At 43.8% G+C, this 18,277-nt stretch overlaps 1 protein-coding gene across 1 annotated transcript in view; it reads right to left on the reverse strand.

The window, feature by feature from the left end:
- Positions 1 to 18,277, reverse strand: part of Iars2 (isoleucyl-tRNA synthetase 2, mitochondrial) — a 45,032-nt gene that overhangs the window by 19,173 nt on the left and 7,582 nt on the right. Inside the window, exons 4-14 of the mRNA XM_031337886.1 lie at positions 17,696 to 17,844; positions 17,221 to 17,270; positions 17,031 to 17,140; positions 16,859 to 16,949; positions 16,403 to 16,518; positions 14,501 to 14,670; positions 12,979 to 13,069; positions 12,266 to 12,417; positions 10,761 to 10,921; positions 2,082 to 2,184; positions 1,530 to 1,623 (exon numbers count right to left, since the gene is read on the reverse strand). Coding sequence (XP_031193746.1) covers positions 1,530 to 1,623; positions 2,082 to 2,184; positions 10,761 to 10,921; positions 12,266 to 12,417; positions 12,979 to 13,069; positions 14,501 to 14,670; positions 16,403 to 16,518; positions 16,859 to 16,949; positions 17,031 to 17,140; positions 17,221 to 17,270; positions 17,696 to 17,844 — 1,287 coding nt within the window. The remainder of the gene's footprint in view (positions 1 to 1,529; positions 1,624 to 2,081; positions 2,185 to 10,760; positions 10,922 to 12,265; positions 12,418 to 12,978; positions 13,070 to 14,500; positions 14,671 to 16,402; positions 16,519 to 16,858; positions 16,950 to 17,030; positions 17,141 to 17,220; positions 17,271 to 17,695; positions 17,845 to 18,277) is intronic.

An 18,277-nucleotide genomic window follows, 5' to 3' on the forward strand; every position in this document is an offset into this window, starting at 1 on the left:
AGCCACCTGAGGAAAGCCCTAACCCTGACCCTGCCGTCCATCAGCCACCTGAGGAAAGCCCTAACCCTAACCCTGCCTGGTGAGAAATGTAACTTGGAACAGATGCTGGTGGCTCTCCAATCTAAAAGCTCTGTCACATTGTAGCTCAAGGCTGTAGTTCAGCTCCCAAGCTTGTTCTGGACCCTGATCCATCAGTACTGGCTTGATTACAATAAACTTCTGTCATCTGCATTGTCCTGTTTGAGCTGTGTTGGGTCTAAGGAGACCTCGTAACAAAACAATAACCGCCCCCCCCCCCCGCAAAGGTTACGGCCAGAGATCTAAGTTATCAGCTCTGTATTTTCAGAACTATTACTGCTATTGTGCACGTGTCCCTCAGAGAACAAGTCTCCAGGGACAGCAGTCTCCTCATGCCTCTGTGTGAGCTCCAGGAAATCAAGGTAAGGTAACCAGGCTTGTGTGGCAAGCACCTCTACCCGCTAAGCTACCTTGCCAGGCCTCAAGATGTAACTGGCTTATAATCTCATGTTAGAGATTAGCTGAAAGAGCAGCGAGCAACATCACTCAATGGTTACAACTCTTGCTGCTTTTCCAGACAACCAGAAACCAGTTCCCAACACCTGTATCAGGTAGCCAAGAAGTACCTGTCACTCCAGCTCCAGGGGACTCAGTACCCTCTCACCTGCACGGGCACTTACACTCACATGCACATACCAACATACAGATACACACACACACACACACACACACACACACACACACACACACACACACCACACTGCTGTAGCATTTTCTCTGTCCAATCACATTAGGGCAGTGACAGGCCTGTTGATTGGACAGAGGTGGAGTGAGAGCTGGAGGAGGAAAAAGGTCAGAGGAGCAGGAGGGAGGGTCATCGGATCATGGAGGCAGACGATGAGGACGAGCATGACCCCACAAGGTTATACAACCAAGTAAAAGTTTTTACAAAAATAGATTAACTGGGTTAGAATATTGTCTTTATTACTTGGTTCTAAAATTATTGTGGCATCTTGTAAATTGTGATTTTATTATTATATAAACCTGATTGAATATTAAGGCCTTAAGAGTCATGCTTTACTTACCGGGTCTTAGGCGCTATTTAGATAAATGATTGTGGGGGTGTGTAAAGAGTTGCATGCCAATGAGATGCAGCTTGCTGGGAGAAAATAACAAAAACTCACTGGAGCTTAGTATTGAGGTCGAATGATATTGGTGCAGGAACTGCGGGAACGCAAGTTTGCAGGGTAGATTCTTTTTATATATTCCCCGCAACAACACACACACAGAAAAACAATTAAAAATGTATCTTAAAAAAAAGAAATTGAGCTGGGTGTGGTGGTATATGCATTTAATCCCACACCCAGCAGGCAGGAATCAGAAGGCAGGCAGATCTCTGAATTCAAAGCCAGTCTGGTCTACAGAGTGAGTTCCAGGATAATCAGGGCAGTTACACAGAAACCCTGATTTGAAAAACAAATAAAATGAAAAGAAAAAGAAAAAATAATTACCTTGAAGAACACAAGACCATGAAGTTCCACTGTCAAACCAGATGTCCAAAATGTCCTGCCCTGGCACGTATTCCAAAGCATCAGGGCCACCAGCCTAGGGCGAAAGCACAGTAGAGCTGACCTACAGAGGCCACACCAGACATAGCAAATGTCCCAGAAGTTTAAAGAACGTGACATACAGTCATTAAATCCATTTAGAAAATGAACGTAAATGCACTTCACAGTTGAACACAGCCCCATGCCACACATGTAGACATGGCCAATGGTGCAGCAACAATCATGTTTTCCTCTTCCAGTAAGATGACCACAGAGACCACCATCGGGGATCGCTGAGTCAGACCCACACAGCCTGTTGTGCCGACAGGAGGGGCTTTTCTCGTGTCACCTGCTTAGTCACCTAAGACAGCCCAAACAGCACTAGCCTGGTGAGGTTATAAATGATGTTCTCACTGCAAGAACAAACGTTCACTTCTAAACTGCATCTGCCTCTAATTCTCCCAGTTCAACTGCTTTAGAAAGTCACCTTTATCTCCAAGAGTTGCTCACACTGACCTGAGCTACAACTTCCGCCGGGAGAAGCTGTTCGGTGGGGAGGGTCCACCACACATCACTGCCACTCTGCTCTACAAGTTTAATGATATGCTCGGTGGTTTGGCTGTTGGGAAAGAGGCAGGGTCAGCAATCTATTACTGCAACAAACATTTGTCCGTTAGTGTTTCTCCAACTTCAGCAGAATCTTAAGTGGCTTACTTGACTGATCCCATCATTTTAAATTCAGTACAGTTAAGATCATCTTCATCATATTTGTCCCTAGACAGGAAAACAGCACGCTCCTCACCTTCCATGTTGGTCCAGAAGTTTCCTATCCAGGAACTCTGTCCTCATTTCCTGCCAAGTCAAGCTGACACATCCTGTCAGATCCACCCGGCTCTCAGTGTACCTCACTGCCTCAGCACCAGCTACGTAATGCCAACCTCCCCCCTCACTGAGAAGACCCATCCCCACTCTCACTTAAAAGACCCACCCCCACTCTCACAGAGAAGCCCAACCTCCCCAAGACCCCCCCCGCTCTCACAGAGAAGCTGACACAGTCCCCCCCACACACAGAGAAGTAGACTCTCTCTCACTCCAGCAGGAGCATTCCTGTAACTGCTGTCAGTCAGCATCCCTCTCAGAAACTTTCAAGGCCCATCGTCTCTGCCCATGACTCAGTTGATCCCCTGGCATAAGAGGCAGAGCCCTCGCCCCACACAGACACTGAAAGCACACAGGGAGGCCTGCACCTGACCCCCTCACATGGCCAACCGATCTGCTCAAACACAAATGAGCCACTTCTCTCCACTCCATTACCAAAGCAAGTGACTGCAGAGCCACCAGAGTTACTGGGAATGGACGGGACAGTGAGCAGGGAAAAGCCACGCTCCAGATCTACGCTAGCAGATATCAATCACACTGTGCAGAACCGAGTATCCCAATTCCCCAGCTCTCGGATGTCACGGATCAATGAAGCTGTTTGTAAAAACTGCAAAGGGATGCAAACCAAGAAGGTAATATAAATGAACACGCTCTATGGCCTGAAGTCTGAGATGCCTCACTACAGACTCTCAGGTGGGGACTGGAGACACGGTGCAGTGATTGAGAGCACTTGCGGCTCTTGCAGAGGAGCCAGGCTCAATTCTACGTACAAGGCAGTTTGGCACACAACCAAACTCCAGTTCTAGGAGATGTCATGCCCTCTTCTGTGGGCACAGGGTACACCTGCAACACACATGTACACATGTACACGCAGAAAGCAAGATAAACCCTAAACACACATGTACACATGCACACACAGAAAGCAAGAGAAACCCTAAACACACATGTACACATGCACACACAGAAAGCAAGAGAAACCCTAAACACACATGTACACATGCACACGCAGAAAGCAAGAGAAACCCTAAAAAGGAAGGCAGTAGCAAAGGCATAATGTCACACACCTTTAATTCAAGGACTAAGGAGGCAAATGGAGGTAGGCTTCTGTGAATTCAAGGACAGCCTGGTCTACATACTGAGGCTAGCTCAAAAAAAATAAATAAATAAAGTGGTACTTTATAAAAGATTGACTGAATGTATAATGCTACCAAAATGTCCAAGAATTTACATAAAACATGAATATAAAAATATAAAATTGGCACAAGTCCCAATTGCTAGGACATTTACTTCAGATGGACTTTAACGGCAAAGATAAGCTTTCCCTAGATGACCATAAAAACTTTACGCAATAGGTAACTAGTTGTAAGACAATAATTCTTGGTTATACATTAGTTTTTATATAGTATGCACAGAACACTTTATCAGTTAAGAAAATATGAACATGTGGTAATAGAAAAATCTGAAGAAACCTAATGCTCCAAAGAACAAAAACAGAAATATCAGCAGAGTACATTCAAATATACACATTATAGACAGCAGATAAAAAGAGCAGCTGCAGTTACGCTGCGTTATAGACAGCAGATACGCTGCTCACACCAGTTACTCACTCTTCCCTTAAAAAAGAGAACCATCAAGAGAGAAGCATCGTCGGCCTTCTATGTTACCATTAGATGGCCAAATTTAGGCAAGCAGTGAAAAGTTTTGAATGTGTTTGGAATAAACAGGTACAAATAATATAGAAGTGAAAGTAAATTGTTTGCATTTCATATTGACATCATCAATAGATGAACAGCACAGTGCCCTCAGAAATTCTGGGAATAGGAACTCCCATGAGCTGGTTGCTCTGTGACTCAGGATTTCTGAAATCTTGAGTCTAAATAAGTGACAAGTCTGGAATTAGGCCTTAGAGGTCATCCTCTCAGGCGAGAGCTGTTTTCATTGCTGTGTGCCTCCTCTGTCCCATATACCCCGGGTGAACTTACACCCTCGTCTCTGGAGCTGATAAGCAATAGCAACGGGCTCTGACAGCACAGGCATTGGGCGGGCTGTGAACCAAGGTTGGAGGCAGGGGAGAAGGGCGTCTCAAGAGATTAGTGTGTTGACAGAGCAAGCATAGAGTTCAAAGAACACACTCTATCTGGCTTACTGGCTAAGAGCAAGAGGAAAATATGGTATTTTAGAAAAGGTATAAAAACAAGATTACAAACATTTTTATTTTTTTAAGCCTTAATAATTAAAGAAAAGTGAGGAGTCTTACATGACAAATTCCCCACCCATCCCATAACAACAAATTCAACTTCAATGAACTGTTTTCCTTATCTTTAAATATCAGATAACTCAAAAATACTTTAAAATTATAACTTAAGTATTTATTTAGCTACACGAAAGAACCTTGCTAAATCTATAAATCAAAGGATGATGTTTGGTTTTAAATATCTATGTTTTTAAGTCAATTATGAAATCCAGAGTTTAAACAACTTAGACATCTGAATAACATTCCCTTTAGCTGCAACATTTCCTTATAAAATATTAATAATTCACTTATATAACAATGTCTTAACAGAAGAAATATAATCATGCTTTATTCATTTTTTTCCAGTGTCCCCCTTCTTTTTTGCAATGTCACTATAAAGAGTAGGCCTGTCTTGTCTCCTCCTGCCTCCACCACCCCAATGCTAAGTAATCTTATATTTTATAGCAGCTCATTTTAAGATCATGAAATCCTTATTTTAGATGTCTGAGCTCTGGCAATCAGTGAAAAAGAAAGCTTGTTTGGTTTTATTTTTCTTTTACTTTATGACTCTCAGAACTACAAATGTAATCTCAACCAATGAGAAACAATGTGCAGTAATTCCTAAAAACCCAGCCTCAAAGCTAGGGGGGAATGGGGGTGCACACCTTTGAGGCTAGCCTGGTCTACAGAGTAAATTGCAGGTCAGTCAGGGAAGGGGAGACCCTGTCTCAAAAAAACAAGACCAACAAACAACAAAGCCTGCTTCAAACACAGGGTGCCTCTGCCACCTTAGCATCTCAGGAAGGGGCAGCAGGAGGACTGAGTGCAACGTCAGCATGAGCCACTGCAAGGCCTGACCAGGCAGGTGTGTGTGGAGATCAGCCGGAGAACACTGGCATAGCATGAGCATGGCCTAGGACCATAACCACATGCATGCATACATACATATACACAATACACATGCATGCATATACACATATACATAATACACATATATGATATATTTGTTTCCAAAAAATGGCAAATTTATATATATATATATATGTATATATATATGTATATATATATTACTAAGAAAATAGTCCAGTTTTGTTCTTAAGAATCTAAAGAAAAAAATGTTTTCCAAAAATAAAAAAAGAAAGGAGAGAGAGAAAGAGGGAGAGGAAGAGAGAGAGAGGGAGAGGGAGAGGGAGAGAGAGAGAGGGAGAGGGAGAGGGAGAGAGAAAAGGAGAGGGAGAGAGAGAGAAATGCTTTCAGTGCACCCAAAGGAGTTGCACTGGCTGAGATGGGCCCTCTCGCCTCCCAGCAGCTGTGAAGAACACCCGCTGCTCCTTGCTAAGCCTCTTGCTCTGCAGTCAGATCTGTCCTGAGATTCTAGACAGACAAAATATTCACATTTTAAGAAGAAACCCAATGAGCTCTAGAGTTAGAGAAAAGGAAACCCAACAAGTGCCCCCCAATGCTGCATGCCTGTGTTGGGAGAGGCCACGATGTATGTATCAAATGTATGCAACTTTGTCAGCAAAAAGTTGATTAACTGAATTCTGAAACTGAAATTTACTTTTTGAAGGTAGATTAGCAAAAGCCTTCTCATCAAAGCTCAAGTGCATAATAACACTACTGTCATGGACGAGTCGGTTCCTCTTGCCGTCTGCACTTTGCATAGACCAGAATCCCACACTCGGGAGACAAACTGGAGGGTCACCAGCCTTGTGGACAGTGGAGCTGCCACAGGCTGTGTCTCAGGAAAGCTCATAAGTAGGGAACTGACTTCCCACCAAACCAAAACAACAAAAAGCAACCGCCTCGAAATAGCCACATTCTGGACATGTTCTGGTCACTGCATTCTCACAGTGTGGAACCTAGGCAGCCAATAAGAGCAAAGCTAAGGCCTTAAATGTCTGCGTGACCACTCCTCTGTACGTGATGTCAACCCCAGCTGTGTGTGTGTATGAGGCTGGGCTTTGAACCTATGGCTCCATGCGTGCTAAGCAAGTGCTTGCCCCTGAGCTGTCTTCCTAGCTCTACCTCCTTTGGACATCATTAAGTTCCTGGATGCACAGCTAAGCTGGACATCTCATACGCATATGTCTGTACAGAATTCATTAGCCTTTTTCCTTCTGATAAATACTTAGGAGTGGAATTTTTTATACTGAGGTCATGCTTCCAAATATTGTAAAAGAATTTCTTAAGGTCTGCCTTTGCAAATTCAAAAATTCTTTATATTTTATTAATAATATCCTATACTTCAGCACACAGTTGACTTATGACCTAAAGACCAGTATAAATTACTGTTGATAAAAGTGGGTGAAACCACTTATCACTCTGTAGTCTGTTTCCATTTTAATGCTGTATTTCATAGAGCAATAAGTCAGACCATAATAGAACTTTGTACTCAACTCAAAGGCCTTATCTATCACGCATTCCGTGTTCCTGCTTCGGTTTCCATCAGAGAAACCCAGGCAGTGGGGCAGCTCTGACAGCAGCCAATCACCCGGGCTCTGATATCAGTAGCATAGCTATTTAGCTGGGGAGCAGGAAGCACTGAGGACTTCAGGTAACAGGAGCCTGCCGCTGTCCGCTTGGGCCTCGCTCTCTCTTTCTAAGCAAATGCACAGGATGAGATCTCTGCTGAAGTGACTGGGGAAGACGAGGGGGATGCTAAGTGCTCCTGTCTGTTCGCTAACTGTGACAAAGAACACAGTGGAGCTTCAGAAGGAAGAGCCTGTTCTGCACGCGGTCCGACACGCAGGCTGTAAAGGCAGAAGGTAACGATTTAGGGTGCTTTCTTTGCTAAGTGAACATAACGTCTACAGGTTTCCAGAGGCTGGCTCCAAGCTGCCTTAGCGCTTCAGTCAACAGCACTGGGGACAACATACATCTAAAATAGGGAAAGAAATGTCATCAACAGCTTCCTGCTTCTCTAGGTGGGCAATGTTTCTAAATTTTATCCATTTTATGTTAAAAAATACTTGTTTTTATTAAACAAGACTAGATTTTTGCCTAAATTACACGGGTTTTATATTACAGATTCAGGAAATGGCCAATGATATTAACATTAAAAGTTCTTGAGGAAAAAAAGCAAGTACAAGCTATAAATGAAATTAACATGTCAGAGTTTGAGTCCAGAGTTTAAATTCTGTCAGGTTTTAAACTCATTTAGGACATAAGTAATCCAAGGTTTTCTTTGAAAAACAAGTAAGTATGTTTAGAGACAACTTGCAGACTCTCATCCAGGAGGCAGAAGATCCAGGCCCATGGTGCTCACCGGGGATCCCAGCTCCCAGGAAGCTGAGGCAGGACTGGCTAGGCCTTGTCCTAAACTGCCAGTGCTCCCACCACCTACATACACACACACACACACACACACACACACACACACACACACACACACACACACACACACACACACACACACACACACACACACACACACACACACACACACACGTCAGGAAGAAGCAGAGGGCGGGGCTAGCTCTGCAGTCTGTTGTAAAGTACATGCCTGGGACGTACCAAGCCCCAGGTGCAACCCTCAGAAGCACACACTGAGTGAACAGCGTTTTACAGCAGAAGGAGTTGTCTGGTGGCGGCGGACTGATGGAGTCATCAGGTGTAACAGCAACTCCATGTGGACTGTGCATGGGTTCCAGTGGAGCTACTGTTACTTTTGATGGCCTCCAACCTGCTACAAACATGGGAAAGGAAGGACAGACATTTCTGGGTGGGTACTTGATTGTCATCTGATTCAAAAAGAAAAATGATGATCTTCATTCTGTTTCCTAATTAACAAATAATTAAGAGTATAAGTGTTCTAAAATTCAAGTGCTACGTCACCAGAAGGACCCAACCATAGAACGCTATGGAGCTCTCATGAACGGTGTACAGGAAAATGACCTATGATTTGACAGACCGTGTGGCTGTGTATGTCTGTCATTCTGTAGGCCAATATTCTGTACGTCACTGCTTCTTAAAACCCAGACATTGACTATCACCCTTTGAGTGCTGTGCAGCCGACCACGGCAGAGTCTGTAACATAGCAGGAAAGCATGCTAACGAAATAAAAAGAGACCATGCCGGACAGACGAGTGTCTCTGTGTGTCTGACAAAGCTGATGTCTATTTCATCTAACTCACTGAGCTCAATCTGTGCACGTCTTTCCTTTAAAACAATCGTCAGTTCCACCAGTCTTCTGAAGTCTGGGGGTGCAGCTCAGTGGTAGAATGTGAGTTGCTGAAATGGGGGGGGAGTTAAACTTAGTGATATAGTGTACATTAACATTTGAGAGGGCCTAGGTTCAATCAATCCCCTGCACACAAAACAAATAAAAGCCAAATTTGTTTCACTTTTAACTTTAATAACATGTACTCATCCTACCTCAATCACTCAAGGCAAGGCCCTTAAACTCTTGCATTCTGATAACCAAGGACTGGGAAACAACTGGCTTTTAAGTTTCCTTGTGCGAATTTATCTCAACTATAATCATTTCATTCTCAACAGATGCACTAAGATAGTAGTGGGATATAACTGAAAGAACTCTTAAGCTCTCTAAGAACCACACAGCAACAGTACTAGATGAGAGTCGACTCTAACCTGGAACAACACTCAGTCTTACAAATCTAGCCTGCACATGCTTCTCCTGAAAAGACTTCTTAAAATCCTTAGTGTGGTGCTCAAGGTTCCTTCAGCCCGTGCCGGCCAGTTCTTAGTGACTGCCTCTCTATCCCTCTCACAGCCCTGGAGCCGCGTGGTCCCCACGCACGCACATGCCCCCTCTCACAGCCCTGGAGCCGCGTGGTCCCCACACACGCACATGCCCTGTATGCACACACTGCTACCCTACTCCTGCAGAGCACTCTTCCCCACCCTTAGATGGGGGCTTAGAATACAGGTCAGTGGTCAGGGATGTGCAGGGCCTTGATATAATTCCCAGCACAGAATTATTAAAAATAACAACAAACCTATCCCTTATGTGATCATACATGACTTTAAAAGAAAAAAAAAAAACAACTTAAATCAACACTTCCTAAAACCTTTAAATGCACACACTCAGTAAGACACTCTTAAGGGCACATGGTTACAGCAACAGTGACAACCACACTATCTCCACACATTACAGCCAAGGGATCCCCAGGAAGGGTGGGGCTACAGTCTTTCAGACAATACACAACCCATCACTTATTGCCTCTGCCCCGCAAAACGGCAACTAGATCCTCAACTAACAAAATCAACGCCCAGCCAATGTTGCTGATGCTATAGCACAGTTTAGTAAAGTCTCATAAACCAAAATAAATGAAGTCAAAGCAATCCTGGGAAATGAAACTCTAAGTGAATTCTAACAGAAACCATCAGCAGTCCCTTTCTGCCTCTGTGAGAACAGAAACCATCAGCAGTCACCTTCTGCCTCTGTGAGAACAGAAACCATCAGCAGTCCCCTTCCGCCTCTATCAAAAACGGCAACTAGGAGGTGGGTGTGGTGGCACAGGCTTTAATCCCAGTGTGTGCACATGAGAAAGAGACAGAGACAGACAGACAGACAGACAGACAGACAGACAGAGACACAGAGAGAGAACAAACAACAAAACCAACAGCAACAACCTAGAAACTGAAAACTCCAACAGCATCATCAGATCATCCTGGGTTGAGGGCACATCAGCCTTCTGAATGCCTCGTTCCCTCTCACTGCTGTTGACTTAGCCTTGAATTCATGTTCCTGTCTCAGTCTTGCTCACTACTGGATCACCTAGCCCAGCAACAGTATGATCTTCCAGGAGAGCTGGACCATGCTTCTAATCACAACACTAGTGAGGCTGAGGCAGGAGGACTGCTGTGACTGTGAGACTGTACCCGAGCAGCCAGTGCTCCACGGTGAGACAGACAGAGCTGAGAGTGACAAGGGTGGCTGCACACACCTGTAACCCAGCTGAAGAAGGAAAACTACTTGGAGCCAGGCTCTGAGGACACGAAAGGCCATCTCAAAGCCAGGGAGCAAATGGGCAGGAGCAAGGGATTCTGAATGGTAAACACCGCTTTCCCAAGGAAACAGAACTCATTTTAAACAACAAAAATCAGAAAAGAATTACCTGTTGATCAAATATTCATCTTTGGTCTTATGGTGAAACACGGGAATTGGAACACCCCAGGCTCTCTGCCGGGATATGCACCAGTACGGCCGCCTGTCCAGCATGTCAGTCATGCTGTTCAGTGCTGCTCCAGGAATGAACTTCACTGTCTTCAACGACTCCTGCGATTCGTTCATCAGCAAGTCATGTGGGAGAAGCAGAATACATTTTCAAGAGCTGTGCTAGCTTTTCCTAATCCTGTTCTCCTTCTGAGTGTCTGGACCATTCCCAGCTCTCCCCCTCCCACCACATGCAAACAAACGAAAAGCAAAGACTTCCAAGTGTGGCAACAAAACCAGATTTCACCTCTGACAAGAGCAGACAGATGGGCATATGCACTAACACACTAGTTAGGCTAGCTGGGAGGCTAAGACAAGAGGCCTGCCAAAATTTTGAGGCGAGCCTGCCCTATAAAGTGAGTTCCTGGCCACAAGAGGTACATAGTGAGGTTTTATCCCTCCAAAAATCATACAAATAAGCAAGCATCAAAAAATAAAATGTGTCTTGTATTGGAATGAAAAACAAAAACAAAAAAAATACTACACGTCACACGCCACTTTACACATGTGTAGACACACAAACTTCTGCAAAGAGCTCTGACAAGGATCTAACTGTCAAGCCAGTGAATAAGCAGGCTAGCCACATCACTACTTCAGATGCAAGCTGTGAGCAAAGCCTCTGTGTATTCAGCCTGGCTAGTAAACATGTCTGAACTCTTTTAGTCAAGTGAGTTAAATGAAAGAGCTTGAAAACATGCTAAATATTGGCAATACCAACTATAAAATTAGTTAATTCATAACAACATTTTTAAACTGATGTGTGTGTGTGTGTGTGTGTGTGTGCATGTGCACACAATGCCTGGAGAGGACAGAAGGCATCAGAACCCCTGCAGCTAGGGTCCTAGGCATACACAGGCATAAACATATACCATATATGAGAAGAAGCCTAAAGCGGGGGCCAGGAACCAAACGCAGGCCCTGTGAGAGAGCAGCTCTAAACCACCGAGTCACTTCTCCAACCCCAAATGAACCAGAATTCTGTTTTGCTTCCTTCTTTTTAGTAGTCTTAATTTCAAGGTAACAGGGGATACAAAACACTCTACTAAATGTGTACCATGAGGTGGCAGTCCCGCTGTGGAGACTGCCGTGGACTGGATGAAGAGTTATAGCGCTCAGGTCCTAGGAGGTCACACAGCTGCTACCACAGACAGCCTCAACCTGTGCTGTGTCTATAGCACTGGACACAGAAGTGACCTGAGGACCCCTCCTTCAGCCTTGTTTCTACACATGCATACATGGAAGAATCAAGTACAAGATCTTTTCATGCCTAAGAGCATACAATTTTAGAAAAGTAAATCATAGTAATAAATTATAAATCTTCTCTCCTTCAGCCCCACTACGCCCCCGCCCCCGCCACACACACACACACTTTTTATGGTGGTAAGGACCACAGAAGCTCCTTCCTACCTTAGCTGCAGCCTTGATGTCACTGATATTTACAAACCACTGCTTGCTGGCTCGAATCAGCACAGGTTTCTTAGTTCTCCAGTCACAGGGATAGCTGTGCACAATGTTCTCTTCTTTCAATACATTCTTGGTAGCTTGAAGCATCTTTATAACTTAAAAAAATTTCCTGTTAAACATAACTTAAACATATTCTTAACAAATGCACAGCCCTTGAGGCTTCTAAGACAAACTGGACCTGGGCAGAGGCGCCAATGAAAAGAGCTCCATCCCAGGTCTGGTGTGGATGGGGCAGAGGCAACCAACTCCATGAAGCCCGAGTCAGACTCCAAACTGTTCCCCTCCTAACTCCATGAAGACAGAAAAGCAAGCTGAGGCACAAGGCCCTGCCTGACCAGCTATTTGCAAAGCTTCCTGAAAGAGTGGCAATGTCTGATTCACAAGCAACGTCTACCCAAGCTTGGCTTCTAGCCCAACAAAAGCAATATGCTGATTATCTCTGTAACACCTCCCAACCAAAAAAACATTACAATCTTGATTCACATTAACAATTGGAATAGATTTGAAACAAAAGATGGTAGATCCAAAGCTTCCTTTGAACCCTGACTAACAAATGAGGTTTGTTCTGACTGGAAGGATAAAAAGTGGCCAGGGGTCCCGCTGTTGGGCCATTACTGTGGTGGATTAGGGCCCCGCTATCAAAAGGCAACACCTACCTACATCTGTCCCTTCTTTAAGTACAGCCTTGTTCTGAAGTTCAGGGCCCGCAGCCTCGGTGAACATTCCGCCTTCATCCACTAAACAGTCCTACAACATACCATTTGAACAGTTAAAGCGCAGAGACAGTTCCCTTGCAGCAATCTATAGTAAAACAACACAGTTAAAGCATCTCAATACACTCTACCTTTTCTCTACTGTAAAACCTGGGTATTCCTTCCTCTGTCAATAAAAATTTCTAAATTTTATATATTGAAACCACCAAAGACAAAATGTATCACTAAAGCATATATCTAAAGTCTAATACTGGGAAATACAAGTTTTCTAAAACACTCTTAAAGCAGTCTCTCTCATTTAAAGATCACTGGTCATACGTCCCTCTTCAATTGCATCCCTCTTAACCAAAGGTTAAAAGCTGCGAAGTAATGTGTATAAAAGAAGCTCAGGAGTTTAGAAAGGGGAAAGCTTAACCATCCCTCCAACAACTCAAAGAAAGCCACTTGCCATTATTTGGAAGCTGAGAGCAATCTGTTCTGTGACTCAGTATGAGGACAGCTGTGCTGTGTACACAGCTGTAACGTGCTCTGTGACTCAGCACGAGGACAGCTGTGTGTGTACACATCTGTAATGTGCTCCGTGACTCAGCGTGAGGACAGCTGTGCTGTGTACACATCTATAACGTACTCTATGACCCAGTGTGAGGACAGCTGTGCTGTGTACACAGCTGTAACGTGCTCTGTGACTCAGCGTGAGGACAGCTGTGCTGTGTACACAGCTGTAACGTGCTCTGTGACTCAGCGTGAGGACAGCTGTACTGGTTTAGTTTGAGACCACTGTGGAAAAATGTGACTGGCAGGAAAGCAAGAGGCAAGCAGAGCAATCACATCAGTTATTCAGCTTCCCAGTGCGAATAACAATTAGGCCTATGCTACTAAGTGTGCAAGAGCAGCATGTTCTGAAAAATGTATCTCCATCAATTGCAAAACACATATTTTCTAAAAACTGTCAAGGATCATTTGAGTTGTTGGAGAAACGGTGCTGAGACGTGTGGCTCACAGCCATCTGTAATTGCAATGCCAGGAGATCCAACGCATGCTACACATGGGTACCCAGCACACATGTAGTGCATACACATATATCCAGGCAAAAAGTCCACACACATAAAATAAACAAAAACAATTTAAAAAAATAGTGCTGGACTTGCTCAACACCAGTTTGCCCCAAATCTCTGAAGTAGCAAATGCACATCTACGGAGTACAGTAAAGGGGCACACAGTGAAACACGGTGTGTGTTTAAAAAGTGCCTTCATGTCAGTGGGTACGCTTGGGGGCTAATTCTGGGAAATCTTTCTTAGATGAGTATGGATTAATAACATTTTAGGATGTTGCACTAATGTAATCATCTCACAATTTAACTATAATGACAAAAATTGTTATTACCAAGACACAAAGATGTTAGTTAGGAGCAATCATTTTCATTCTGCAAGGCGAATAATTAAAAGGAAGAAAGAAGAACAGTACCATAGGGAGGTTGTGCTGAGATGCTACGCTGTAATCTTCCATACCGTGAGCCGGGGCTGTGTGAACCAACCCTGTTCCTTTGGTCATAGTCACGTGAGTAGCAGGTAAAAGAGGAGACACTTTATCGGGAATTAAAGGGTGACTACAAGTGCCACCTTCCAGATCCACACCTGCGGGTCAAGGAAACCATTACTAAGTGTTCTCTATGAAGGGCTGGGGCCTCAACTGAGTGGGAGAGCTTTCTTCACTTCTCTGATGTCTGGAATCAACCCCCAGTTATGTTACAGAGTTGTTCTATTTGATAGTTCTACCTCACACTTGGCAGTATAAGTCACTTTTTTTTTTTTTTTTTTTTTTTTTTTTTTTTTTTTTTTTTTTTTTTTTTTTTTGGTTTTTTTCAAGGCAGAGTTTCTCTGTGCAGCCCTGGCTGTCCTGGAACCAGGCTGGCTTCAAACTCAGAAATCCACCTGCCTGTGCCTCCCAAGTGCTGGGATTAAAGGCATGCGCCACCACTGCCCAGCCACATTTTTTTTTCTTTCCGTGAGATAAAATCTTGCAGAGCTCAGGCCAATCTCAAACTCACCAGGCAGCTGGAAATGACCTTAAGCACCTCATCCACTGCTTCCATCTCTCAGTTACTAGGGTAACCGCTGTGCACAGACATAGGCAGCCAACATCTTTATTTTCTTTTTTTTTAAATGATTTACTTATGTTATGTATTGAGTACACTGTCGCTGTCTTCAGACACACCAGAAGAGGGCATCAGACCCCATTGCAGATGGTTGTGAGCCACCATGTGATTGCTAGGAATTGAACTCAGGACCTCTGGAAGAGCAGTCAGTGCTCTTAGCCACTGAGCCATCTCTCCAGCCCACATCTTTATTTTCTTGGTCTGGGGATGAAACCCCAGGCCTGGCACATTAGCCAAATGCTCTCTGCCCTTGAGCTACTTAGATCACCAACAGCAAAACACAGAGTACAAGACTGGCTGGACTCAGAAGTGGCCCTCCTGAGTTCCAAGGCCCGGTAATCTCTGGAATGCAGGCAGTTACAACCCAGCTGAGAGCAGCACTGTTAGGGACAGCACTATGACCATCTTGGGGCAGTTAGGCATAATACTGCCTCACTAGAAATAATTTAAAATATTACTATTTTATCTGTGGTTGTCTATTGTAGTAAATTCGTAATCAGACTGGGTCCAAGAAAACTTAACAAGGTCCTATCTCCAAACTAAGATAAGGAGCTAGGGGCAAACTCATTACTTAGCATATATGAGGCATGTGTTCAAGCCCTCAAGTGGGTTCGCTAACTTCCCTATTGCCCATGGAGACCAGCTCCCCTCTTGCCTCTTACATAGCCCCTTTTTGTTCTTAGAGGGCTACACAGTCTTCAAACTGTCTTATACTAGAACTGATGAATGGAAGAGGGTTTACTTCTTTAGCTATAGGGTCAGTCTATTTTTTAAACTATATTTACTACAAGGTTGCTTTTCAATAATTCAAAAGACATTATCATGTCTAAGAGTCACAATTAATTTTAAATATCCCCAGATTTCCACAGTTATATAAAACTTGTTATCAAATTATTACTCATAACTTCTGATAGAAGCATTATCTTTGACATCAGGCATAGTAGCCCATACCTTTAATTCCAGCACTTGAGAAGCAGAGGCAGGCAGATCTTTGTTAGTTTGAGGCCAGCCTGATCTACACAGTGAGTTCCAGGCCAGCCTTGTCTATATGGTAAGACAAACAAACAACATATACTTTTTTATTTCTCCCCCTAGAAATACAGATGTCATATCTGTTTCAATTTACAATGGAAATATCCAAGAAACTACTAAATGCCAATCAATCCAACATTTTAATAACTGACAGTTGGACAATGTCTATAAATCCTCACCTGAAAATGTTGCAATAACATCAAATGTTGTTTCCAAGGCAGAAGCAACAGGTGGCATTTTATCTTCAGCCAGGATGTAGATGTGCCCAGAAGCAGAGCACTTCACAACAGCATACCTGAAGAGGAATTCAGAGCAAGTCACCCAGGGTGGGAAGAGACAAGCCACAGTTAAGTCACCCACGATGGGAAGAGACAAGCCACAGTTAAGTGACATCACTTTAGAAAGACAATTGCAAGGTCAGAGACTAGTTTACGAAGCACCAAATGCTTCACATGTGTTTCACTTTCAAAAGCAGCTAAAGGTCTTCAGAGGGCATATTCTCTAGAGCGTAGTGAAAGCCATGGCAACGCCACTAAACAACAATTCACTACATTTGAACAGGGTCATGAGAGTGAAATAAATTCAACACGAATCCTATTTATGGATAACATAAAAAGATATGACAGACTACATACTTTGCCTCTGGCATATAGCAAATAGCCTGATTGGCAGGAATTGTCCAAGGCTGGGTGGTCCAGACTAAAACACTAACAGAAGATGAGGCATCTGTGGAAATAAAGTTGTGTCTATATTAGCAAGCATCATAGCTCCATAATGTCTACAAAATGGAGCTCCAGCTAAACCTACCTGTAAGAGATTCCAACTTAGGAGGAGGTTTCAAGAGAGGGAATCTTACGTAGATCGACCGACTAACGTGCTCGGGGTTGTACTCAAGTTCGGCTTCAGCCAACGCAGTCCTAGGGTTTTAAGATATCGTACATAAACATGTGGGAGCTTTGCAAATGCTTCCAAGCTTTTAATTAACAAAGATACATACCCTGATGAGGGAGACCAATACACTGGTTTGTAAGATCGATAAACCAAGCCCTGTGAAAGACAAAGATAGGATATTTGTGCTGGTTTTTTGTCAATTGATATAAACCTACACATACCCAGGAAGAGGGAATCCTAATTGGGAACATGCCTCTTTCGCATGGCCCACAGGCAAGACTACACGAGGCCATGGGTTATATGAGAAAAAAGGCTGAGCAAGCCCCAGGGAACCAACCAGTGAGCAGCACTCCTCCATAGCCTCTGCCTCAGTTCCGACCAAAGTCCCTGCCCTGCTTGAGTTCTGCCTTGACCTCCCTCAGTGATAAACTGTGTCGGAGACAAGGAAGCCACAGAGACACTCCTCTTCCCAGGCTGCCTTTCCCCGCTTTCATCACAGCCAAAGGAGCCCAGGGCAACACTGAGGCTGGGGCTTCTGAGGCATGCACTTTACCACGCTAGAAAGGGAATTATCCCGTTACCTTTTCATACATTTGGTAGAATACTCGCAGCTGCTTGGCTTCGTACTTTGGATCAAACGTGTAATAGCAGTTATTCCAATCTGCCATCACTCCCCAGCGGGCAAAGGCCGATTTCTGCTTTTCAATGGCTGCTTGAGCAAATGCTCTGGCTAGAAAGGGTAAGTAAGGGAGGAAAAAGAAAAGGCCTCTGAGAAACTGGGAAAATTTTCTTTCTTTTTTCCTTTGTTTGAAAAGTCCCACCCTTTAACCCAGCCTGGCCTAAATTCACTATATAGCCTAAGTGGCCTCAAACTCAAAACGATCCCCCTGTCTCAGAGTGCCAAGGAACAGGGTTAGGAGTGTAAGCCACCAGGCTGTCTTTGTGTAGTCTTTTTTTTTTTTTTTTAAACTTTTATTGCATTATGATGAGAAAAGTTACATGATTTCAATTTATCTGAATTTGTTAACATTTAAAAACATATTTCAATTAAATAGAATTGAATCACATTCTTGTTCCCTTTTTGTACCACCGCTCGTCCCAGAGACCCCCTTCAATACCTACAATATCTTTTTTGTCATATTCCTTAAAATTTATAAAATATT

The sequence above is a fragment of the Mastomys coucha genome, unplaced genomic scaffold (assembly GCF_008632895.1).
Source record: "Mastomys coucha isolate ucsf_1 unplaced genomic scaffold, UCSF_Mcou_1 pScaffold1, whole genome shotgun sequence".
Taxonomy (NCBI): domain Eukaryota; kingdom Metazoa; phylum Chordata; class Mammalia; order Rodentia; family Muridae; genus Mastomys; species Mastomys coucha.